The sequence below is a fragment of the Haemaphysalis longicornis genome, unplaced genomic scaffold (genome assembly GCF_048455015.1).
Source record: "Haemaphysalis longicornis isolate Haplotype H1 unplaced genomic scaffold, Haemaphysalis longicornis Haplotype H1 scaffold_5, whole genome shotgun sequence".
NCBI classification, from domain to species: domain Eukaryota; kingdom Metazoa; phylum Arthropoda; class Arachnida; order Ixodida; family Ixodidae; genus Haemaphysalis; species Haemaphysalis longicornis.
The window spans coordinates 64,969,460-64,996,004 of record NW_027526385.1 but is presented as its reverse complement, the minus strand read 5'-3'; the positions used below and the strand labels follow the sequence as shown (position 1 = coordinate 64,996,004).

General features: G+C 43.4%; 1 protein-coding gene across 1 annotated transcript in view; it reads right to left on the bottom strand.

Annotated features, from left to right (window-relative positions):
• Positions 1-8,142: 8,142 nt before the first annotated feature.
• LOC144139267 (putative cytochrome P450 6a13) overlaps positions 8,143-26,545 on the bottom strand; it is a 66,895-nt gene continuing 48,492 nt past the window's right edge. Inside the window, exons 4-14 of the mRNA XM_077671673.1 lie at positions 23,350-23,446; positions 21,871-21,996; positions 20,391-20,628; positions 19,353-19,483; positions 17,388-17,484; positions 15,812-15,875; positions 14,853-14,961; positions 13,788-13,879; positions 13,148-13,297; positions 11,579-11,735; positions 8,143-8,616 (exon numbers count right to left, since the gene is read on the bottom strand). Of these exons, the coding sequence (XP_077527799.1) occupies positions 8,539-8,616; positions 11,579-11,735; positions 13,148-13,297; positions 13,788-13,879; positions 14,853-14,961; positions 15,812-15,875; positions 17,388-17,484; positions 19,353-19,483; positions 20,391-20,628; positions 21,871-21,996; positions 23,350-23,446 (1,339 nt within the window). The 3' untranslated portion in view covers positions 8,143-8,538. The remainder of the gene's footprint in view (positions 8,617-11,578; positions 11,736-13,147; positions 13,298-13,787; positions 13,880-14,852; positions 14,962-15,811; positions 15,876-17,387; positions 17,485-19,352; positions 19,484-20,390; positions 20,629-21,870; positions 21,997-23,349; positions 23,447-26,545) is intronic.

Genomic DNA, 26,545 nt, shown 5'->3' with positions numbered 1-26,545 from the left:
TACCTCCAACACTTTGTTATTTGAGAACGTGTGCCTTTGTGGCTGAATGGTGAATACATAGGCTTCATAACGCGAGCAACCCAGGTTTGATCCCGACGAATGGAAGCGGTGAACTTTTCGATGCGTCTGTTTGGATAAGTTTCCCCGCGCTATGCGTTACGAGTTACTAGCGTGGCCAGATACCGTGACCATGAACGAGCTACGAGGACAAGCCGGGGCCCTAAATTGCTCCGAACTTGAAATATGAATTCTGGCATATTGGTTTCCCGCAACGTAGCACTAATTGGGAATCAATCAGCTCGCGTAGAAGGACCTTGTGATTTTCATTCTGATAGTCACTTCACTCCCTCAGATTATGACTGATCATCTTCTGTGTCAGACCAAAGAATTTTCTATCAGTACTGCATAGCTGTTACTCTAAGCTTCCTGATCACATCATCAAGATGAGCTTATCACACGGCTTTTCAATGAACACACAAGATTGAATGACAAATTTGGGCTTGAACGTCTATAAATTTACATTAGTAGTTTTCATGAATGAGACGTTCGCGGAGGGCGTAATTGTTTTAAGAAAACGCGTATTTTCTACTTTGACCCCTTCACAACGAAGAAAGGAACGTAAAGCAACCAAACGTCGTAGATAATATGTGCAATCATTCATGTCAAGCTCGTGCCAAAATAATAAAAAGAGAATAAGCGGTCTGACGTCATCAAAGAACTGAAATAACATGTTGGAATGTGCAGTGGCCTGCTTGAATTTTAATTAAATGAATATGCGCCCGCGTAACTTTATGTACAAAGGTCTTGGGAAGCTGAGGGGATAAAAACAACCTGTTAGAGAAGCGTAAATCATTTGTAAAGCGATTTCTCAGTCCGCCAGAACAGCTGGACAGTTAATTAAGATTTTTATGTTTCTTTCTTCTTAGACATATTTACTAAACATAGCACACTCACCTTCTACATCTGCTAGTCTAGTTTACTCAAGCTTGGCATCAATGCTTCGGATGTAGAAAACAAACCTATCTGGCTTTGGCTTCATTTCAAATGCAGTTTTTTGCAGATATGCCAAACTATACTTGCTAAATATCTGGTTAGAATATCTTGCAGTTCTCGAATGGTGACCTACTAGTTGACAAAGGAGGGCGCTCGTTTTAGGCATTTTTATAGAAGGGGACAACTTTAATTAAAAAAAAAATACCCACCAGTATACCTAACGCTATAAAGAGTTGAAAGTTTTCGTAACTTTATATTCTCGACCAAATTCGAAGATTTTTAGAATTCAATTTTTAGAAAATTTTAATGTCAAAAGGGTACTGAACGGTGACGTCATTGGTGACAAGAATTCACTCATTTGCGGCGTGGGTCGGATATAATAGGCAAATTGAAGCTATATTTTTGGATTACAGAAAAACAAAAAACAAGGTACCAAATGACCAATTATATAAATGAAAAAAAGTTGGTATTCACGCTGTTTTGTTCCCTTCACAATAGCTAAACAACCAAGGCGTGAGCCGCACGCTAAGGTTAAATTGCAGAGATCTGATTGCATGTTTTCGTGTAACGTCTGTGCTTCAACGGTAATGTTTTTGGCCCCCAGAGTTTTTTTTTGCAGATGTAATACCGATTCCTAAACCTCGTTTACCATAATTCTCTACTTCCATAATTTGCAGACGACTTCTTTTGTTCCCCAAGACACATGCACTATTTAAGAGAACCAACTGACTTTTTAAAATCGTTACGGGAGTATGCGTAGTGCCGAGCTGGTAGCGCTACAGCTACACAGACGAAACCTGTGGAGGAATTCTCGAAGTTAGATTTTCCACATAAAGCGCTGTTGAATTCGGTTCGCTCAGTAGAATATTTTGCGTATGATCTTAAACGACACCGACAACTTGACACCCTTCGCCCTAAACACACGTTTACGGGTCTCACGTGAGAAGCCAACCGTAGAGCCCGCAGACCCCGCAGGCCACCAGGGAGGTTACCCAGGCCCAGTTATAGGCATCTAGCATTGCCGGCGCTGCGTGGTATTGCCCATTTGCCTTGGTAGGAAGAACCAGCTTTTCTACGTCGCCGTCTCCGGTGGACGGTGAAGCCGGCCAATAATTGCGAGAGCCGTATCAGCACAGCAGGGCGTCGTAAACGAGGGTCAGCGTGAACGGCCTTGATCCCGTATAGCAAAAGCAGCTGGTTTTTCTCTGGGGCTCTTAAGCGAACTGCACTTTTGGTGCTCGCGTTGTCGTCGTAGCTCGTTCGTGGTCACAATGCCAAGGGACTGCCGGACTCGGGCGGCGCAGCGAGATAACGGTCCCAATAGAGGCCGTGACAGAGGATTCGAAAAACTAGCGGTTTATATAGTCATAACCGTTCGAAGCTGCTCAACCGCTGGCGCTTGCCATACATCTCCACGTTGCTTAGCGCAATGAAAACTGCAGGTATATTTGAGGCAAAATCTTTGTATACAATCGGCAGCACCCACGTCTAATCTGTTAGGATGCCCGTTGGCTTGGGCTTCACGATAGTAAGCTAAAACAGTCACCGACAGAAACTACGCGTTTCAAACTGCGCAGTATGGCGCCTGCACGTGCGACACCAAATAAGGGAAAAAAAGAATACAACTCCCGCTGGCGCTGTTCCAGGCAGTCAGCGCGCAAGCACTGCGAAGGCGAGAAATTTGAATTGCATTGGACAAAACTCCGTTCAATTCAAGAGAGGAATGAGACAGGGAGGTGAAGAGCGTAGAGGGTGGTGGCAGTGGGCGCATAAGGGCGCCACAACCCATTATGGCGAATCACTGGTCTTCACTTGCTTCAGCTTTCGCGGTGAGTAGAAAAGCTGTATTTTTTTCGGGTTATTATTCTTTTCACTTCAATACGCCTACTTCATGGCTCTTGTTTCTTTATGGTATTTTTATGCAAATTAATATGATCGGAGCGAGGGTGTCCTTTTTTTCTTTTTTGTTAGGATTCTGAAATGGGGGGCAACACGTCTGCGTAAAGGGGCCGTGGATAGGCATCAGCACACACTACTCTTATTCTCTTAGGGCTGTCGACCGATTTATAAAAAATAGTGTATTCAGGCATCCTGCGTATCTGGACTCGAGAGAGAAAACTACACGCTCAGAATTTTTCCCACATCAACTGATAATTAAGGGTTCATGCCTGCGTAAATCAGGAGAACAAAGCCAATGAAGTGTTGAGAAAAAAAGCGATAAATTACAAGGGAAAGGGGAAGAAACTTCACGGGGCAAAAACTTACTATCAAAAGAATTTTGTTGTAACGATCGCACCTGAAAAAGAATATTTCCCACACTTCTGGCAACTCCCCCCTACAAAAACACAACAAAAAGAAAAACGAAAAGGTTTGGAAGGCACAAATATTAGCTCGTTCTGTGGAGGTTTCTTTGTACTCTGTACTTACACCCTTTTTGAAGACGATAGCCTTTTCTGGGCTACTTAACGCAGAAATTTTGGTCTGTCCATATGTCTGTTTGCCTGTTTGTGACTCGATTAGGCCACCCAGCCAAAGTGGACAGGAGCTGCGAAATTGTCTTATATACCCATCGCCAAATCTAAACACGTAAGTCCGGTGGCGGTGTTTATGCTTGTCAGCATTGTTGAACAAGAACAAGACATTACGCAATATAAAGCATGAAATTAATAGACAAGTGATAATTGCAATGTTCGTTTATTAGACAAATTCATTGATGCTTGGTTTTTACGACACCAAATGAAATACCCCATCAAATGCAGAAAACCGTTACCTGCCGTTGCCCGCACTACTATAGCTTCTGGAGGCAGTCAAGAAATCAAACGGCAACAGTAACGAAAGGTTCCACAAAATAGGTTCCATGTTCCTTTGGGAACGCTCGTGGAGTAGGGCAACGTGGATCTATAAGCGTTGCAGTAGGGTGACTCGATTCAGGCACGTCTCCCCAACACGGCAGCGCTGGCAGAGGGGCACCCGACGTGGAGCAGTGCAACGCGGTTGACTTGAGCAAATCTCTAGCCTGTAATCTCTGGAGGAACAAGACGGGATAGGAACAGCATGAGAGGTGAGCGGGAATCAGAAGGGAGACATTTACTTGGCAGGGGCGCCAGTCTTCTATCGTCTTTCGTCGATATTTGCAACGAAAGGGGCAGATACGCGGACATTTTTTTCAATATGTTACAAAACCGACTTGCCAGTGCGACGTTGCTTCTGGGAAAGTCTTTCAAAAAGGAATACTTCATTATGTCTGCATTAAATTCATTATTATAATTCATGCAAATTTGAACTGTCCACTTGCATTTTGGGACCAGGCTGATGCAATTGCAGTAATATCACAGCTTCGTTCCTAAACTCAAGTGTTTCTAAGGTGAATGCTTAGTACAAGTAATTTTGGGCAGTCTGTAGACAAGATGCCTGGATCAGGCTGAATAACCAAGAAGTCCCACTTATAGTTATCAGAGATATAGTATCTTAATACTGATCTAACTCACTGAGAACTCTATTAGGCGAATGCCTTCATAAAACACGAAAAGCGGCCATGAAAAAGAACTGTAACTGTCTGTTGGCGGCAACACGTACGGTTCCAAAACTCACGGGACTTCCGCTTAGTGGAGGATCCCAGTGGTGGTTTGGCACTGCTGGTCGTCTTTCGCGTTCCTGCACGCAAGCAGTCTTTAGTGTCGCATCTGAATACTTATAGTTACCCTGTGCGCGTGTGTTTGCAAACTACGAGGGTACCCGTAGAAGGCGGCACAAAAAGCGCAATTCCGGTGGTGGCGCCTCATAAAAGAAGTCCAAAACACAAACTCAGTTCCAGTCAGTTTTAAAGGAGCGCCAGGATTTTAGTTCGCATTGCTTATGTCAATACCAGTGCGGACCGGAAACACAAATTTCTCCTCTAAGCCGGGCACTTAATATTACTAATTAGCGACGGCAGTGCCTTTCTCGGTACGATCTCGTTTGGGGCTTTAGTTGAGCCCCTTTTGTTTCGTAGAAAGCACAAAATCACCCGATGGCTCCTGCCTCCTGCCTGTCCTTCACAAGTCACTTTTATAAAAGCATGCACCTAACTTTTGCTTGAACATTCAGCCTCAGCCTATTTTTTTCTACAATGCGGGTCTGTATTCCAAAATAAAATACTACACAGCAAGGACTGAGCATATCACGTCCCGTGACTCCCGGGATTTCCTTGCTCAAGATAGCTATGCCGCCGTTTTCGGACGCCTGTTCACCCGGACAACCAATGTGAATCCCTTTTCAGAGATCAGATTTCGGTGTTTCTTCTCCAAAATTTCTTATGATGTGTTTATTTATATCAGCAACCCGCGAATCGCCAACAGGCAAATGAAGACCAGGAGTAAACAGAGCGAAGACAATACACTAATTCTCCTAAAGCGACAGACAACCAATTTTTGTGTAGTGAATATCATCTAACGGCCACGAAATGCAGTGTTTTACATATTGGGGTAACCACGAGGAATTTCGAACTAAATTGTCGGAAACAACTTCAATTTGGCAAACACTTTCTGAAGTCTGACAGGTGGCGCGGCGTACCATGTAAACGTGACAGTACAGTACATATAAAAAAGCTCCGCCATGGATGTTTCCAAACCTACATTAAGAAATTGGACAGCACCATTTTACCTAATGTTTTGCTGAGGACAAGTTTTATATAACTCGTTTTATCTTCCGCACAGTTCAAAGTATTCTACTGCCTGGCCCACTCATATAATGGCCAAAATTACTTTTGACAAAATAATTGAGGATGGTAGATTTAGAAATTCCGCCTTCAAAAGTTCAAGGGCCTCATCAGGAAAACATTTCGGTTCAAGGGGCTTTAAGTGATGCCTTTTCATGTGAAGTTGACAGCATATACCCCGGAAAAAATGGACTTACTTTGTATCCTCGCTAGCACTGACACGGATCTATTAGATCAGGGATGAACACGAGTATGCTGCAGTGCTTTTTACCTGTGCGTGACCAAAAACGAATTGCGTGAAGGCCAACATTGTCCCGCTGGTCTAGCACAAAAGCCCTCAAACTCTTGTTTTATATTTGTTTCCCAAAATAGATTGATACGATTATTACCCGCTCCCACAACTCCCGCATTACTCTAAATTTTATTTAGTTGTAATCATTACTAGTTTGCGGTGAAGTTGTAACCGCTACAGTCTTCGAACCTAAATGTCATAAATGTTTCACAGTGCACTTTTAAAGTTACAGAATTCATGTGTTTTGTGAATAGATGAGTATATAAGGAGTTTGGTTACAGAAATGTGCTGCAACCGTTGATTCACCGAAGCTATCTTACCCCAATATTTTTCAAAATAAATAATAGGGCGACCATATTGCAACGCCAAGGCTATTTTACTCGTCGTAATTAGGTATTTTACCTTGAAGTTTCAAAGTTTTGAAATTCGATCGCCTGCTGTCTATACATGGGTTTCTATGGGAGGGAAATTGACATGTACCTGTTTGTCTCCTAAAACAAGTATCTAGTAACTTCATGTTTCATCACTTAATAACATAGCCACATTCATTGCTATTACCAAACTATTAGAAGAAAAAAAGTGTACGTGCTCTGGCTATCTGTGTGCAGTGAATTATATATAGCTTCTTCCGTCATCCCCCTTCACAGGTGGAAATGGCTCTCAATTTTGTTAGCGTATGCCACACGGGTGATGTCTGTCTCACCGTCAGGTAAAAGTGTTTTCAAGTACAGCAGTACATGCTTTGTGCACTTTGATACTACGAATACCCGGCGGATCTTGTGGCCAGGCATCAGCTCGTGTATACTGGCGTCGAAGCGCATGAGAACGCAGAGTCAGCGCGCCGTTTGTTGTGAGCGAAAACTGAAGCAGGGTTGTTACTTCTCGCCTATTCTGATCGCCTCGTGCACTGATTTCTTTTACACCGAATGACCTAAAGGCGTTTCTTTCCAGAATACCCTCTGCAATGACCGGTTCTAATGAGGACTGCCCGTAAACCGACGAAGCTTTCCTGTTCTTGCTGGACGAAGACAGCTTCGCGGCATTCTTAGGGCTCTTCAGTCTGTGCAGCTAACCGTCGAAAGCACAGGGGACCCAAATGCGAAACGAAAGCATCGTACATTTGGTCCTAAGTACCCTCTCAGTGGCAGTGAGTGGGTACATGGGGTGCAGGCATAGGCCGGCTGGCTCACTCACGAGAGCACTCACATGCCCCCCACCCCCTCACCACTCATGAGTGAGTGGTGAGTGAGCCTCACCATCGTTTTGGACTGGCGTGTGTGAGTGCGAGGGAGTGCGAGCCCCTCGTGCACTGAGCCCCGCTCACCACTCGCGAGTGCACTAGCGCTACTCGTGTCATTTACGGGGCTTACCACCTAGAGCGCCACCACTGCACTTGTAGTGGCTGTTTGCTATTCGTTGCAGGAGCCACTCGTTGCGATGGTTGTTATTGGAGGTATTGGTTTTATCTTCGGAAAGATGTCGACACTGAGCTGCTGTCATGGGGCACGCTGGAATTAATTCTCTGGTGGCGTGTTGATTGAGGAATGTGATTTCGATGGCCTTCCGACGCCGTAATGCACTTCTTCGGTTTCATGACTCATGGACAGTCTGATGCGCACATTCGCGCGCGAAGTGAGACGACGAGCGGTGAGCGCGAGCGCGAGTTAGTGCGAGTGGTGACGGGGAGCGTTGAGCGTGAATGCAACTGAGGGCGAGTGGTGAGTTTGAGCGCGAGGGGTGGAGAGCGCGTAGTGAGCATGAGTATGAGTCAGTGAGCGGGGTGAGGGTGACTGGTGAGCGTGAGTGTGAGTTAGTGCACCAGGAAAAATAAGTATTTCTGAGTGAGTGCAAGTCAGTGGCGCCCAGTTTTGCCGACGTAGGGGTAAAGGTGCTAGAGAGATTTTTCAGGCTTCCTTAAAGGGGCGAATCAGACAATGAACAAACTATTCGAAAACGTGGAAATGCCTCCCCGCAACTCCTTTCGGAAACCCCCAGTTGTAATGTTGTATATAAATTTGTTTCTCGGGTTATGTCTCTAGTTAAGGTTAATTCAGAGAAGTTCGTGTTGCATACAAATTGTAAAAGGTTGGTTTTACGTGCCAAGCGAGAAAAAAAACATGAATAAGTGAGGAGGGGGCAAAACATTTTATTTTGTTCGGACTATTCTACCGTGATACAAATGAAACGTAATGGTGCTACATGTAGAAAATGGAGTCATGTCCAGTTATGTAACGTGTGGTATTAATATCGTGCGAAATGTAGATAAAATCACCGTTGCACTTTGCGATATTTCTGGTCTTCTGACGCCGACGTGCTTCTTTGTGGCCGCGCTACTTTGCGTCATTGCTCTGCTATCCAGGGCCTTCTTTGACGTCTTAATACTTGGTCCCTCTGCTGCTCGGTCGCAGTGTCCTTAATTATCGATCAATTCTTTCTAAGCATGTTGATTGAACAGTGCGTTTTTTGACGCCAGGCTTTTTTGCAAGTGCTGTTTTCCCGCGTGCGGCTTTTGACCTGATGTTTTGTGACGGCGCCGTTCCAGCACTTAAATATATTTTTAAAGCTTCTGAAGTTTGATCCAAACGCCGTCTTTCGGTCCCGCGAAGAGTGCGTATGTTTCAAGCTCCAGATCCGGCTGTAAGAAAACGAAGTACATCGAAAATGAGCTAAACCTTCAAACCTTCAAACCTACAGGGTAACAGCACACGGGGAAAATACTTTATATCGACTTCAGGGTTTACTGATGAGCGACATATTTAAGGGGACGCACAGCTACAAAATATGAAAAGCACTCGTAGCCTTATTCGCCGCACGCCGAAACCCTTCTGGTAGCAAGTTTTAGCCGTGTTTTGTCGTAGTCTTACTGGGTAAATACGCAGAACAGGTCGTACAGCGCTTTATTTATTATCGTTGCACTATGTTTAGAAAGATATGACATCTCAAATCACACAAATCTAAAAAACATGAATCAGCTAATTAACAAAGCGGCATCTTCATATAGCGTACGCCAACTATTGGCAGCACGGATAGCGGCAATTGTCTGTGACCTGCATGTAGGCAGAATCCATTGACCTGGTTAAATTTTTGTTTAATTTACCTTCAAGCTGCTAATTTTCTCCTTAGAAATGTCTTTACTCTACAAAACAGCGTCGTGAACAGACAATGTGAAGATGGCCAATTTTTAATTGGCCTCTTATTGCCTAAACATCTCAGCAGTAAAATAAGCAGTCATAAAGTGAACTGCACAAAAGCGCACAGTTCGAAAGCTTTTTTAGCCACATTTAAGTGTTTATCGATGTGACTGACGCATCCGGCGAACATAAAAGTAAATGCGGGGCATACTACACCGAACGAAATAATTTCAGTGCCTCGATCTATATCAAACATTCTTCATCACATCATAAATGTCATTCCAACGCAACTGCTGCTTCCGAGATCGCAGGGAAAGCTGTTCTGCTCCATCGACATTTCGTTTCGCACATTAAAATTAGTTCACTTTGTGTCCCTTCTCTAGAACTTATAGTTGCTCGTATTGTTACTCTTTTTATCGATACGTAATTGTTTCGGTGGTCCTTAGTTCAGGATATCTTGGGTTCATTGCATCACAAGCCTAGACGCGAATATTTTGCCATGAACTTTCCTGAACCATAGGCTTTCACTTTTACGCATGACGACGACGTCGTGCCTTTTACTATGATTATTGTCCCCCCTATGTACCCCTACGTAGATTCCTTGTACATGTGGTTTACATTGTTTAAAATATCCGATGTTTGATTTGTTTTTATTTAGGATAAGCTTTTGACAATGTGTACGACGCGTGTTACAAATCATTTTATCCTTTTGTGCGGAGTTGTCTAATGTTTGCAACCTGGGCACCTGTTAAGTGGCCACCTCAACGTGCCACTCCGGCATCACATATATGTCCATGGCGTATACCTTCACCGACTAGATTTGGGAACTAGCTGCGCTTTCGTCTTCTTTGTCTGCACGCACATTTTTTGATGACTTGATCTTTATTTACACGAAGCTAGCCCGCAGCTGTCACCACGTGAAAATTGCGGATTGTGTCTTTCGCTTATTACGATGCAAAAATAGCAGTCCTTTATTTCGTGCTGGGCACTTTTAGCTCCTACTCAGGAACCACAGGTAATGACAACCGGAACGCATGGAGTTAAAATGGCTTCCAAACGGTATTTCACTTTTCTGTTGGGGTGTAGCTAAGTAGCAAGTCATGTGGCCCTGAAACGAAATCTACGACGTTCGAAATGCAGAACCTGTGACCCTGAAGGTATATTTGAATACGACCACATAATGGCGCAAAAAATACACGCATGGCTAGAAGTGTTAAGAGAAGCTCGTATGATGGGAAGTGCGATATTTGTTCGCAGTAGCCATGAAGAAAAATGAGCACCATGGACTAGTAAAAGTTTTAAATTTTGTCTAACAGCCTGTGGAGTTTAAAAACAGTAACATAAATGCATCGTGTGCTTTAAATGGCTGCTGGAAAGCCTTTTTCACGCACTGGAAAGAAAGATGAGTGATGCTTCTCGCTCAGTACATTTTTCAATATAGGGATAATATTTGGGATATGCATAAAGGAGCAAAACGTTTGAACGTTTTGTTCCAATTCTCCTCAGTATGTTCTGAATACCGTCAAGGAGAGTGGACATATTACTTCACCTCGGTGGCAGAAATAACCTCCCGTACTTAACTGATGTGCTTGCCAAACCTTCGGAGTGTACTCAGAGCTTTTCTAGTTGTGCTACCTGAGTGCAGTGCAGAAAATGACGAGAATTTCACTGTGATAGTGGCAACAGTACCCGCAATGAAATTTGTTTATTGTATGTGTAAGGTAAACTGGTAGCTTTAGTTCACCATATACCAAAAATTTCACATCAGCGTTTTCGTGTATATGTAACTTCAACATGCCAACACAATGACTATATTGGCAAGACAGGACCAGCCACGAACGTTCGCCCAATCTTCTAATTCAGTGATATCTTTATTCATTACCTCGCTGCTTGTTTTGAGACCATATGTAAGTGTTCCCGCTATGAGGAACTCTTTTTTTAGCACTATGACGGACACTTTAAAGAGATTTCTTCTGCATTATTTAGGCATTTATTCTTAGCTGTTCATGGCTTCTATCGCTTCTCCAAGGAGAAATCTGAGGGGAATGAACCTTCAGGTGATCCTTTGGTACTTTCTTTATGTGCAATTGGGTACGGATTTATTACTCTAATATTTCGGAAATTACGCTGAATAATTTTCGACACGCATGGCTGATTATTTTTTTATAATTGGAAATCGGCTGAGTACTTTTTTGTGCCTCGAATCCTCTACTGGCGGTATAATTAGATTTGAGGGGTTGCAGCTGCACAAAGGTTACTGCCAGCATTTTGGGTTTCTATTGGTCATCGGTAAGAATGGCGGAATAATTTTTCATTCAACGCGTCTGGTAACATACTAGACGGTTGATAAAATGAAAATTCATTCATTTTGGTATTGACAGCACCGTAGTCTATGGCAACAAAAAGCAGATAAAGTCTTGTCTATGGTGTATTTGTAACACATAATTCGTGCAACATAGGTGACACCTTTTGGCTAGGGCCTAGGCTGATCCGGAAATGTCGTAGCACTTGCGTGGTGACTGACGCAAGCTCCAAGAGGCCGAGGCGGGAGCCAATGCACATGCGAGGACCGAGGCCGAAAGGCTGGTAAGCGATGGGATTTACGAGGTGCTTGTTCTCTGGACTGAACCTGCACATGCCACAAAAATTGAACTGAACTTAGTGCTTTGCAATATGCATCACGAAGCATTTAAATTCATTGTTTTGAGCTATCATCAAGACAATGCAAAGCTTTGTTCTGTAAACGGGGGCACAATAGAGAAGCTGCTTTTGTTTTGTTGACGGTTTAATTACATGGATATGACTGTTGCTTACGAATTGTTTTTTTGGATCAGCTATTGTGCGTTTTAGTAGTGTACTGCGAAACCATCGAACACTTAAGCTTTGCGACAAGTATTTAGTGTACGAAAATTGATCTTGTATTTATGAATGGTAGATATCCGCCTCTGGTTTCCATCACGCCGTCTATCAAGCGTCCACACACCAACGAATTGTCATTTACCATCATGCAACCTGCCAGCTGCACCCTTGACACCATGATCATCTCCCACTCAGCATAGCAGGTACGTGCAAGAGCGTACAGTCCGAATGAAATCGCGTTGTTCTATGTTCTATCATAATTTTTCAAGAGGGCATTATGAGAAGACTGGACTTGTGCTATCATGCTTACTCAGTTTCAGAAACGGTGGTTTCCCGTTTTCTCGACAACTGAAATTTCACACGTTGTTTCGTTCCCTGACGCACCCCAATACTCACACAATTGAATATATGGCAGCGGGCTAGATCGCTCCTAAACTTCATCTGAACAATATCTTGGAAATACCCAAGCTCCGCCCCATACGGCCATAGTGTATTCACCCAGTAACACGTAACGCGTTATGACATATTTCAGACTAGTTAGAATTTCCTGTTTGACGTGTTACTTTGGGATCAGCTCATCATCGTCTTCCCCACCGCTTCACCTGTCATGGTATACATTCATCCACCAATAGTCATATCTAGTGGTGGTCTGCTCGCACCATTTACAACCTCGTTCTTTTCATCCAATGTGGAAGAGTTTGGTCCTCATTAATCCAAGCTTACTACATTTTTTACGTGGTAACTTGAGACAGGAGATGGAGGAAACCAGAGACGCAAACTCCTAGAAGGCCGATTAAGGGAGTGCGGTGCCAACGTAGACATAGCAGACGAGTGTCGCACAGCGGTAAAACATTTGAGAATCGTTTGTTTATTTATGAAAGTAAATTTATCTTTAGAATTGCTGCTACTGATCGCGCAATACTCATATGCAGATGATTAGACAGATAAGGTTTCGCTTAGAATCAAACTTTTGCCATCAAATTCTGGGTCATAAAGTTTACACATGCCGGAAGGAAGTTGGCGAAACACACGCTTTAAAGAGATCTGTAGAAAGCACTCTCGGTGGAAAGAGTCCCAACCATTCACTTTGTGCTCAGCGCCACAATGCCTGCGGCACTGAGCTATCGGGATATGAAATGAGGCCTGGCCACTGCTATTATATAAGTAAGCACCAACTCCACTTGCCTGTCGGGGTCAAACTTTTCCGGATCCGTCCACAAAAGCGGATCGTGGTGAAGCTGGTACACTGGAATCAATACTGATGTGCCTTTCTTAATAAGGTAGCTACGGCACCGGTAGTCTTCTTCAGCACATCGCGTCGTAAACCTGCGAACATAAAAATAAGATGCTTAGTTTTTGTTGAAGCAAGTAAACTTATAATTTACCGAATGAAAATTTTGTAACCGTATACAGCTTCACTTGAAACTAGATATTTTAACAAGCAGTGAAATGACTGATATTAAATCTTTCATTGAGCAATGACGTAGGTGCACTATCATTTCTAATAAAAATGAGGGGTGGGGTGAGTGAACAAGTGCCAGATTATAAACCTTTTGCGTGCTACTCAGCGCAAAGTGTAAGTTTCAATCAACGTGATTTGTCCAGCAGTCATCTTATGAGAGTATGTGAAGAGCACTAAGCTGAGTCTTGAAAATAAATCCTAGGCAATAACAGTTCTCTTCATGTTACCTTAGTGTAGTCATTCAGTTCCCCCTAGAGAACTCGAACTTGTATTTTACTAATTATATTTCTACGCAGTTTATTACTACATCATAATATTATGCAAAGACAAAAACACATGAAATAAATTACTTACGTAACGACAGGCGGATACATTCTGAGTGTTTCCGAAATCACTTGATGTGTATAAGAAAGATTGGTGAGCGTCTCCACAGGTAGGTGGTCTCCCTGAAACCAAAAGGTAATATTCAAGAAAAGGTTAACCTTAAACGGCCAGAAGAAAATCATACCACACTGTGAAATCAAGCGCAAACCTGTGCCGATAAAATTTCAACTAAGAAGAAATTGTAGTTCGGAATGAGCAGTTAAATCTAGCAAAGAAATCCTTGGGATTGACGGGTTCGGTGAGATTCTGCTCGATAATTCCCCACGTACACTTACCTATACCAGAACCGTATTCAAGCAGTTATAGAAATTAAGGTTCACGGAAGCAATCTTAGGAGGAGCAATTGACTTGGACGGGCCAGAAGGCTCCACTGGGCCATCCGTAGCTCCGAACAAAGCAGGCATTATCACGATATCATTGAACAGTGCATTGCAAGAATGGTTACGTGCTGGCGAGCTCATTCTTTTTGGCGCTTTATTCCGGGATGAATTAGCAATGCTCAGGGCAAGGTTTCGTTCACCGGTAAGCGATAAAATATTTTCAAGATGATAACCTTAGATGTCTCATCAAACACGAGCAGCAACCATCGTTGTCGCCCGCAAACACAAATAGTACTAAAACGGCTCCCTGTACGCAGGAAAAAAAACATTTGAATTCGTGTGGGATTTGAAAACAATGAAGTGAAATGAGCTTGTGCACAACTTTTTACATCAGATCATCCAACACACTTTTTTGTTTTTTATAGACATCCTGAACTGTACAATAATATTAAAACAATAAATCGTTGCTAATTGGTCTAGCAGAGTCATTAGTACAAATTTACATTCCACCATTAAATTTATAAGCTTTCCATCACCATCCAAAATAAACAGTAATCTTAAATTTTGGTAGGGCGGAACCGGGCATTCCAAGGAAAATTTACCATTGGCCTAACGCTCCCATTAGTTGTCGCTAGTATGCTAATATGGAATGCGAATATCAGCGCTAAAATATTTTCCATTCACGGGTGTATTAAGAACTTGTTTTGTATCCCACCTGTGCTTTATAAGCTTCCAAGGCTTCCTTTCGCATTTTCTCTTGAATATCGGGGTGTTTGGCCATAAGATAGAACCAGTAAGTCAGGGTTAACCTTGTGGTGTCATACCTGCACAAAAAAAAATTATGCGCACTTATAAAATGTTCTGCCTCAGAACATGTAATATATTAGTTTCTGCAGCTGCTGGTCTTACAGATACTAACAGGTTTGTTACGTCGCTTTATGATGTCATTCTAAGAGGAATGAACAACGAATACTCTGATAGTGACGGTCAGAATGAGGCGTGTTTTAGTTTCACTATAAACACTGTTTCATATGACATTTGTAAAAAATACTACAAAAACTTAGGTGAAACAATTTTTGGAAATCTACAACTTTTCGGTGTGCTAATATTATCGGTTTGCTGTTCATACAAGCCCTGCCAGCATATCTGCTACCATTCATGAGCATGTCACAGGTTAGAAAAAGGCATTTTGCTGTGAAAGAGCTATAAGCCCACCTCGGCATATTTAACGGATGTAAAAAGCTCAAACGATTGGTCAAGCGACTTTGTTGAGCCACCTGTAATTTTGCCGCCGTAACACCCCCTCCCCTTTCACCCAGCCATCATCACCTGCGAGGTAGGGTGATAGTGCAGACTACATACCAAAGCTAGCACCCCTATGGTTCATTGCAAATCTACCACTACACACCCTTACAACCTCACAACCTGCCGTACTTAAATAACGGCTCATTATCTGGTTTGGGCATGCCCCTACTACCCAACATCCCGCTTCCTCAGTGGCAGTGGGCTTGAGGGCCGACCATTTTTCAGCGCTTCAGACGGAAATTCATATACATTATCGCATCATAATTAACACGAACGCCTTCCCGGGCACTCTTCTAGAAGGTGAGTGAAATCGCCGTAATTTTTTTCCGCGTGCTTCGCATCCTGCGTTAAAAGTACTAACAAACCTACCCTGCCATAAAAATGCACATGCCATTTCCGGCCAGCTTGTCCAGTTCTGTTGGTGATAAAGGTGCTACAACAGAAAAGAAACAAAGTCAGCCATTTGTACAACTTGCAATCTTATCAACAAGTGCAGCGAGAAAACTTTTACAGTTGACATTTTAGCAAAGTTACGTTTTCTTTGCTTCTTATTTAGTGAAACACAGTGAACGTGAACAAAGTGGCTATTCTTGAGACTTCACGGCTGGCTCTATGTTCGATGGAAATAAATTTACTCACAGAAAAATATTCAGAACCCGTCGATGTATTTTTTTTCAAAATGATGGTGTGAAGCCACTTATATGAGTTGTTTGCTGGTACTGCCTGCAGACCGTGCCAGAGGCTTCAGTTCTAAAATGCATTTTCTTTGTATATGTGTTCGGCGTATATAAATTGTCTTCGGAACCGCATGTTCATGAAGGAGCACTGCAGGGCCATCACCACGTTTAATGAAGCGTTACTTGTGTAAATATTAGCAATCGCTCAAACACAACTATCATGTAGGGACACACTCGCTTCCATTTAGCTGGGTGCTTTGAATATATGCCAATAATAGGCTGGAATATGTGGTGGCATGTATGGCTATGTAATCAGGCCACATACACTGTTTTGAGAAAGCGATCGGACACAATAATGAACGTACGAGGTGCCCAGGAGTGCAAGTAGACTGCTACCACAGCCGTCAAGTGTGGCTATTCCTGCAGCGTTAGGTAGTTGCCAACGGCTTGAGGGCCTTAAATTTCATCCTGCAATGTTGGTAACCATTCTTCTTTGCTTGTTGCAAACACGATGACGTAAATATCATGTTACGATGAACAAAAACATGCATTGTAAAGAAGTGTTAATGGTTTTGGAACTGCGGGTTGCTAGCTTCCCACCGCTCAAAAAAGTTTCGGATAGAGTGAAGCAAGCAAACAAACCCTGCACGCTAACATTTGTCATATTTACGGGGGACCATTGTCTCTTGCATACTGTGCATTAGAAAGTGTTCAACACGCCAGTGACTTTAGCAGGAACAATGAGCTCCCAATAGAGTTGTTCGGCTAAATATACATAATGCATCAGGTCCACTCACTCTCAATGGCTAGGTATAACCTTAAGATAGTCTTATGCGCATCCCTTATGTCGTGTTTTACAATAAGAAAGCAAGAAACTGCAGTCTTTTTTCGTCTCTTTATCATTGGTGGTTATTTCCTGACTTTGCTTTCTTGGATATTTGGAAACCCCTCTTTGTGGGCCGCAGAATACTGGGAGGTGGAAAAAACTCAGAACAGTGCACTGACTCAAGGTTGCGCGTATCAAACATGAGGAATGTGAGAAATGTGGGCACGATGTTAACTAAATATAATTCTATCATTTTTACTACAGCTAGGGAAGCTCATTGCCCTCTTTTTCTTTAGAAATGAAAAGGTTATGGCTACTACGACATAACTGAGTTAACAAGAATTCAGAAAACCAGTGTTTACGTCAGCCACCACTCTGTCTCATAACTTGTCCGTGTCGTAAAACATGCCCCGACAAAGTATATGAAAATTTGGCACAGTACCTCGGCTTTCTGTCGTTAAGTGAGCCATCTTTCTGCCGGCGTTTCTTTTGCAGAGGGCGTCGTCTATCAGAATTTGGGCCATATCGGGCAGGTTTACCTGACAAGATAAAAGTGCACCGTACAGTATTGGAGTTGCTAAAGCAAAAATATTCAGAACACGAGTAATGTCTTAATTATTGCCCAGCTTAAAATAAAAATAAATGTAGCAGATGATTTTGTGACTAAGCTTGAAATAAATATGCGGCGCACCTACCCTAAAGCTTGGAGTGAAGGTCATTCAAATGCATCTATGCAGCTTAAGGTGTCGCGTCGACATCATATCATTAGGCGAATCAGCAAACGACTTAAAAAGCGACATGGATCTTGCAGCAGAACTTTAAAAAAGATCTAACTTTACTTCAAAGAAATCATGCGTGATCAGAAAGAGATAGGCGAAGAAAGAAGGCAACGTGCCAAAAGTGCTGAACGAGCCTAATGACCGTCAACGATTGCGCAATTGACCATCTACCAACAAAGAAGGAAACAGGCGAAGATCTTGCCTAAAGGTGTATTAATAACGTCCTCATAACAGGAACAAACGTTAGATATTTCTTTTGTTACAATATATTTTACGGAATATATGCACACTTTCGAAATTCTGGTATAATCGTGGGACCTCACGAAACAGCAAAAAAGGAGAAACCAATTACGAGGCAAGTTAAAATCATTGAAATACGTTCCTATTGCGTGTTCGTGGATAAAAGCCAACTTGGATGTTCTACGTTATGGTAGGATGGCGAATTTCAAAAACAGAACACATGCTACAGACACGGGTGACGCAACTGCGGCCTAAGAAAGGCAAAAAACAAGGTAGCGCGCATTGCACCTCAAGATGCCAAATAGAAAAATATAGGGAAACTTCATCTGGCTGCCACATTATGTTAACCTACGAAATACATTGAGGAGGTCATCTCTCCAGCAGTTAGCCCTAATGCAAGGCGATGGAGACGAATAATCATGATGATGGCGGTGATAGCTACATGGAAGAGAAGGAGGGAAAAATTATCTATAATATTTATACATTATGGAATAATAATTATACAGCCATTAAGAATTCGAAATGGTTTTGTGTTTAATGAGGTCATAACTAAGGAGGATGGGTGCGTAAGAGCTTCACGGCCATGGTGTATGATTTCTACGTGTGCTCATTACAACCGAGCACCGCATTTCCCTCCGGCAGGGTTATAGTGGCCCTGTCACTTGCGTCCCCTTTTAGCAGCACTGAGCTTATCCTGGAATGATCGCTTGTTTAGCTGCTGCGCGCGTGGAAAACATTAACGTAACCGTTTCTAGGACACGTGAATTGGTTCATGTGCCTCGATCACTCGACCTGCGCTCACGTCTGCGAAATTACGGCTTACAGGTAGCAGACCTTTGCGACCGGAATCCTGAAGCAAAATTTGCGAAGGACGTCGGCTTTGAATCCTCAGTAGAAATACCAGCCTTCATCTGGTCTTCATGAAGGCCTTCGTGTTTTTTGTCAAAACTACGTAGCAGATACGGGTTTTGAACAGCTGTCGCTCATACGACTGTTCTCAGAATCGCAGAAATTAAACCTAGTTCAAATGCAGGCAGCTATATTCCGGTTCGCCTTATTTCTCAATGATGGTCACAAACTTCCCCAAGGTGATCTGACCTAAATCGATGGACTTGGGACATACCGTTGGAATTATCGTCCTTAGAGAACCACCGTCGGATAATTTTGGAGGAGTGCGTGAGCAGCTGACCATCTCACTGCTATGTAAGCCATGTGGTCATACCCAGGTGTCTTATACGCAACAACCTGACACACCGTTGCGCCTGAGCATACATGTGCAAACAATGATTATCTTTTGAAAAAATCCTTTATACGGCCTGTCTCTCTTCATGAATAAATGAAAATAAAGTTTTGAGCTACTGCGCAATTCGTTCTTTGCAGTAGATTACCTGTGGATTCTGGCGCCGGAACTCGATGACGGCTTTGGCTTGGCTCCTCATTTCAGCAGCAGGATCCGAGAAGATCATGCTGAGTACCTTCACGAGAAGCCGAAGTAACCTCGGCCAGTCGAACAGGTTCTCTGAAATGACCCGGCAATCTGTTGTAATCCTTCCATTTCAGAAGAAGCCCCCTCGTCAGGCATGTTTTTGGCGAACCAAAAGCTGTTAGTCAAAGGCTACCATACCGGACCTTGAAAATCACCATTCCGTCACCATGGCAGGAGCAAAAGGCGAGGGAAAGAGCATGAGGGATTGGAGGAGCAAAGAGGAAAGCATGTTACGTTGCAGGGGTGGCAGAGTATACGGTCGTCTTTCGACGGCCTTTGCAGCAGAGCAAGCAGATAGGCAGCCAATTTGCAGTTACGGCGTAAGAAAATTTCTGCCATGGTAGTTGGCAATAAAACAAATATTTATTAACTTATTTTCGGTAGCTGTTTTTGTAAAAGAAATCAGCAATATAAAATTTTTGCGAAGTGAAACACTGCGTAGGCTCAGTAGATAACAGATTATATTGCAAACAGCAAGTCCCCCATTTATTATTCATTCAGAGAGGCTGTTTTTCTCGTACAGCCATAGCAGAAAAATAAAATAACCCACGCTAGTTAGTGCGAGATATCCGGTAAAGCTAAAGGTATCCACAAACTTCCATCCACAGTCAGCAATGTTCCTATTGTGAGTTCCAAAGGGTATTGCCGCCACAAATCTATCGTTCGTTTCGTGTTATGTCTGCCAAAACATTGACGAATGTTGACTTGTTGCCTATGTAAGTACGTGCACAGCTGAGAAGGCCCGCTATAATCAAGGCTATTTCCGTTTCCAGCCTTAAAATATGTACAAAAAACAGGATAGGTCGATGTATTGCTAGAAACGTGTCAGTAACAGCAAGCATCTAATGCTTTCTTCACAATGGTAGACGAATTTTCCCTTCAGTAAGCACCGCTACTGCAGGTCATCGAGCTAGGTCTTGGAGATCGAGTTAAGACTTACGACACATGTGGTAGGCGAATCCGTTCATGGAGTTCGGAAAGACAACTATGGCTGCTTGGAAGAGCGGATTGTCCTGGTTTTTTTGTACTTCCGTGTCGATGCCGAACGCTGTCTTTGAAATGACGTCAAAAGTGAACCGCTCGCACAGCTTGGTGATGTCTACTTCAGCACCCCTGTCGGCAGTCGCGCCAAGGACTTTTATGAACTGGCGCTGACCGTGAAGTAAAGATGGCATGACCTGTTGAAAAGATTCATTTGGTTACGATTCATATGCAAGTTTATAAGGTCACAAATAAAAATACTGCTTCAGTTACTTGCGATCTAGGCTGAGATCCGTACGGTTCACCCCTTTCGGTAGCAGAGTCGAAATTTTGTGTTGGTCTTGGCAACCTCTACAAAGTGTATGTAGCAGGAGAAAAACATGACACACGCTCACGGACACGCTTACACCAGCGGTTCCCTGGGCGTGTTTCATATTTTTCTCCTGCATATATCCTGCATGTATACTGGAAAAAATATATATATTTGTACCAGAACAGGAGCCAATAAAGGCAAACAAAAAAATTTCTAACCCTTCAAATGTGCAACACGGCACACATCGTAATTTCGGCCTAGGTAACAATTTAAGAAATCTAAATTCAGAGGAACATGTAAATGCAGCGCAATCATAAGTGTCTATAAAAGAAAAGTTGCGACAAAGAATCCTTTGTGATGAGAGCGTAGAATAAAAATCGTAAGACAACCTACTAATCGAACTAGAAAATTGCGGTTGAAGCAAAACTATAATAAGCAAATTCTCTAAGCCAAAACAAATAAAAAATACAATACAGTTGTATGTAGAACAGTTGAAGCCAGATAATATTGTTGAACCGTCCTAACGGGACAGATTCCTTGAGCAATTGAAAATGCCGAAGCCTGCAACAATAAAGGGATTACAAGTGCCCTGCAGGCTCAAAATGGCGCAGTGCCTATTACGGGAACAAAAAGTACTTGAACAATGACCCGTTTGTGGGTTTAGAAATGGCTGTTATGTGGAACTGAGAAAGAAGCATAGCACGGCAAACGTGTACATCCATTACCTGGAAAAGGAATACGCGTTTGCAATATTGGGCCTAGCCTCCTGACAAAGCACAACTGCCCGGTACAGTTGTCCTTGTTCAGTAGCGACAGCAACGTATTAGGAGCGAGCACAACAGGTTCAAACTGACCGGATCTGTGCATCGGAAAGATCGAAGCGACCGCTCGTGCACTCTGGGATATTGTGACGTCAGCGGCGAATCGGCGGTCATGATGGGCAGTTGAGTGTGTCGCTACTCTGCGATGCCAAGGAACCATTTGTGCATTAAAATGGGCTCAAAGAATTCCTTGTGTACTGGTTTGCACATTTATCTATTGATTGCTGATATCACTATCTTGAGGACAGCCAGAATTTTATGGGAATACGGCTGACATAAACGAGGGAAAGTTTGGGATAGCGTACCGCCTTCATTTTCGATTGGGTAAAGAACTGCTGCATACACGCCCTGGCTTCTCTCCACGCACGTCCACGGCCGAATCCGATGCTGTCCTCCATGAGGGGCTGCAGCTCGCAAAGGTGTTTCATGTGCTGGGCCAACCACAGAGAAAAGGCGAAACGTAATATTAGTCATTGCAAACCTGTGAAATTCAGCGCTTCTGCATTTACAGTCGCGGCTTATCCATCTGCATAGGAGCGTGATTGCTGGTCACGATTTTTGTATCGGCTGTACTGCCTGGTTGATAGATTGTGGGGTTTTAACGCGCCGACGCAGCGCAGGCGATGATGCACGCCGCAGTGGAGGGCTCCGGATTAATTTAGACCACCTGGTGATCTTTAACGTGCGCTGAAATCTCGTACACACGCGCGTTTTTGCTTTTCGCTTCCATAAGAAAAGCGGCCGCCGCGGCCGCGAATCGAACCCGCGGCCTCGTGCTCAGCAGCGCAACGCCTTAGCCACTGAGCCACCGCGGCGGGTGGCTGTACTGCCTCAAAATGTTGCGTAGCATATTTTTATTCAATTCCCTGAGGAGTAGTTTCGTTGCAAATAGTTAACTGGCTTAGTTCTGAAAAGGGATCCCTTTTCAGAAATAGGCCAGTTTGTGTCGTAAAAGCCGTTATTCGGTAGTATTCCGGGCGTTACTTCTCCGCACGACTTCACTAGGAGAAAATCGGCGCAAAGCATCAGTTAAACCACTGTGTTCAAAATGCGACTATAAGCACTGTAAACATAAATCAGTTCATAAAATCTTCCTTTCTTGACATTTGGCCACATATCCTTCACTCCAAAAAATCTAGCACAGCGAAGCATCAGCTGGCGAATATGAAAAAGGCAATCTTTACCACTAACATTGTCCACGTGTTTTGTTTTTTTATGTTACCCCTGAATCATCGCATGATTGCAAGTTGAAACATGCATGCGGGGTACTCTGTACATTGGTGAGCAATTTCTCCAAATGAGGATATTTAGTACTGTTTTCTACTTTTCTACTTTAGATCGTATTACCCAGTAGCTCAAGGCAGGAGAGGTAAAATTCTTGGCCCCTAAACTATATTAGCACAAGTTTCTCTATTCACCGTAATGCAACTTTTCCCTTATTTGGTTAGGTATCCTTATCACCTTGTGTAAAACTCAATCACTTCACACAGATCGCTTAGCAGGTGTTTTGCTAGGCAACGTCAGATGCTTTCAAGCAGCTGTTTAAGCCGGTAGTTCATTCGCACTGCTACATCGCGCATGTTACATGAGGTCTCTTAAGTTTGTGGAGCTATTTCGGGGCCCTTCTTGCTGGTTATTAACCTATATTTCAGCTCTCACGAGAATCTAGCCAATGCGGACTAACTAAATTCGTTATCCTGGGATGTTCAATGAGCGATATGTACGTAAAAATATATAAATGATGGAAGTCAGCGAGGGATTCAGATATTGTAAAGCACACGCACCCCTCGCGCGACGAAGTTGCTGAAGTCCTTGTTCATAATGTCCTTAATCATGTCCAGGTTCTTGATTACAACGATAGGAACGGCACCTAGAAAGAATCTAGAGAAACCACAAGAGAAAAATTAAAATAAGTGATTCACTGTTTTGTTTTCGCTAAGGGACGAAGCTGCCAATTGGCTAAACGCACATGTGAAAAAATTATTTAGCACTGAAACGCCCCACAATCTAAACGGCTGTATCTACACGGTCTCTTTCGGTCCCTTACTGCAGATAGATAAAAAACATGAGTGGACCTTCAACGTGTCGTGTTTGAATGGACAGAGTGCGCATCAGGGCCTAGATCACCCCCATAGTCAATTAGATCTTTTATTGCGCTTCCACTGAGTGTCATAAAACTTCATCGACCTTTTTAGGAACTATTAAACACAATTGTAACTTCATAACAGTTACGTTTTGAAGACACCACATTTTTAAACTTTGGTCTTTTCTTTTTACCTAGCAGATGCGTCTTTAAAGTGTTTTAGGCAGGTTTGGTTGAACTGATTCGTTATTGGTTTCCTTAATAGGAATCATCGCGAACATTTTTGTCCTTCTGTTGTAATCACCGCGGCGCATCGTATCTCTTTGTGATTGTTTCTGCTTCCAGTAACTTGTGCTCATGTTTATACGTGTAAGGGTGAACAGATGAAATACATTCCCTGAACGTAGGGATTCTATTTCCGGATACCTACTTCATGCATTTGAATGTTTCGCTTGAGTTCAAGTTTAATGAAAACTACTGAGCAAATTTTATGCCTCTTTATTACTCGAAGGATCAATTTTTTTCTCTTGTATAATTTCATTCATGCTTTCTGCTCAAGCAGTCATGAAAAAGCTCTTAAAAAAGTATAGTGCAATATAAACATCATCTATGCCAGGCGTTCTCTATCCTCCGCCACCCTCCTCCACCTTCATTTGATCCCGCTGTCCGCCACGCCCGCCAAGAGTACGTCCCGTCTTGCCCGAACCTCCTTGAGGACGAATATTGAATGTCACACCAAATATAACCAGACGCATATGGTTGAAAAAGAAGATGTGGTAGAAAAAGAAAAGGTAGCATCATCTCAATACGACGGCCTCCTGCCTCTCCTCTATTTGTCCGCCTTCTTTTCGTATGCTAAACCTCTACCATCGTTTTATATATCCTCCGTGGGGTGCCCGGGCCACTGTTTGTAATGCAGTCAAGCACCTGCTACTGGTTTCCACTTCGTCTTGGTAGAGCAGCCAACATTGCGTTCCTCTCCTTTCCTAACCTCGAACACTGGGAATGCGCGTGGACCGGTTCGCATCTGCAAAAGCAGCGCAGCCTGATTCGGCCGGCGGACCAGTAGCGGCGTCACATGCTCCTCGTAACGGAAGAGAACTCCCACCATAAAATGTTTTAATACGGCAGGTTCTCTTTGGTTACCTATAGGTAACCCAAGCGGGTTACCTATAGGTAACCCACTTATAAGCGCGAAAATATTGGTCTGTTGGTCTGTGTGTGTGTTCGTGGATCAGTCTTTCACTTTGCTAAGCCTACGGGCCGAAGTGGAAGAATGCTTAAACACGAAGTGTATATGGTCACGGCCGCTCCAAACTACATTGGCACTCCGGTTATGCGTCCCCGGGCTTCATGACAACCCTTGTTTTACAACGGACTACTGGATTCCCGGCGATGTACCCGTAGAAATAATGGATTTTAAACCTCGAATGACATAATTTTATGCCTGAAACCCGTTATCCGTCGACTCACGCGAACACCCCACCGAAAATGAAAAGGTTGCGCGCCTGTTCCGCGGATTTTGAGCCCGCTCAGTTGCTTCCCTAAGGTATAGCTTTCTTCTACGTCTCGTCTTTGGTCTCTTTCTCTCAAGCAGCCGCCCGCTCTTCTTGCGCAATCACGTTCCCTTCCCGTCCCCGGCGTCTCGTTTTGTCGCGCAGTTGGCGCGTGGGAGTGTGCACGTGCTCATTTCACCCGCTCAGCAGGTACTTGCCAACGAGGTTACGCTGGCAGGCTTAGGCTTTCACACGTATGCACCATGATTCTAACTGGTTGGCGGGAATCGTGGAGTGCACTGAGGCACATTGTTTGTTTCAATACAGTTTGATTGGTACCTCCACTACATTATTCTTTTTCTATTTACCTCTGTCAGTGTTTTGGGTTTCCGATCCCTGAAAAACTTTATTTGGCAGCTCTCATTGAAGCTTCTCAAAAATCCGTCCCGCAAAACGATATTTATAGGTGGTGTTCGCGTTTTACGATGCCCGCATTTTACGACACTTTTGCACGGTCCGAAATAGTCGTATAATGGGGGTTGTACTTTACTATAACTGCTCGCGGGGCTGTTACAATCCACGCTACTCCACGCAATGGAAAGCTGAGGTATATGTTAGGCACAAAGTAAGTGCATGACCGGCACAACCAGGAATTCTCTATTAAAATACACGGTCGATTGGTTTTTCATGTAAGAAAAAAGCACCCTTAAAAATGTTACACGCACCTGCTAACATCGCTGTAAATGTCGTGTCGCAAGACGGCGGTACTCTGCTGCCCCCCTCCACATAATGTCTTTGTCAATATTTCCTAGGTCATGCCGAAAGCGCACAGGACGCCAAAACTTCAAAGAACAAGAGAAGCTCTCGACCATGGCTCAAACATTTTACGCCACAAAGGTGTAGAAATCACCTTTATTTGTCACTCTCACGAGAGTCTTTGGTCACAAAAAATGTTATCCTTTTGCTTTGAATTTTTTGTAGTCCCGAGACATTTCATGTAGTCTCTCAACTTTCGACAAATACCTCCCTTCTCTTTCGCGTCCACCTCTAACTCTCTTCCACTCCCGTATCGCGCCTCCCAGGATAAACACGGTGGAGCTTTGCTCTACTCAATTCAGTTTTACCGCGTTCTAGTGCTGGCGCGCCATCTATATAAACTTTTTTTTACGGTTGGACTACTTATAATATCGCCTGAGGGTCTATAGTCCGGTGCGAGCGCTTTTTGCATTTGTTTCGCCAAAACATTCTTTTCAACGCGTATTTGTTTGTTTGCTATTGAGAGAATAAAGCAACCATATATTTTTATTTGAAAGAACATTGGAACTACACTTATGTCTTGAAGTGTTGCCTCAAATGTGCGTAATGTTTTCTTTGGGCTTAATAATGTTGACGAAGCACGTT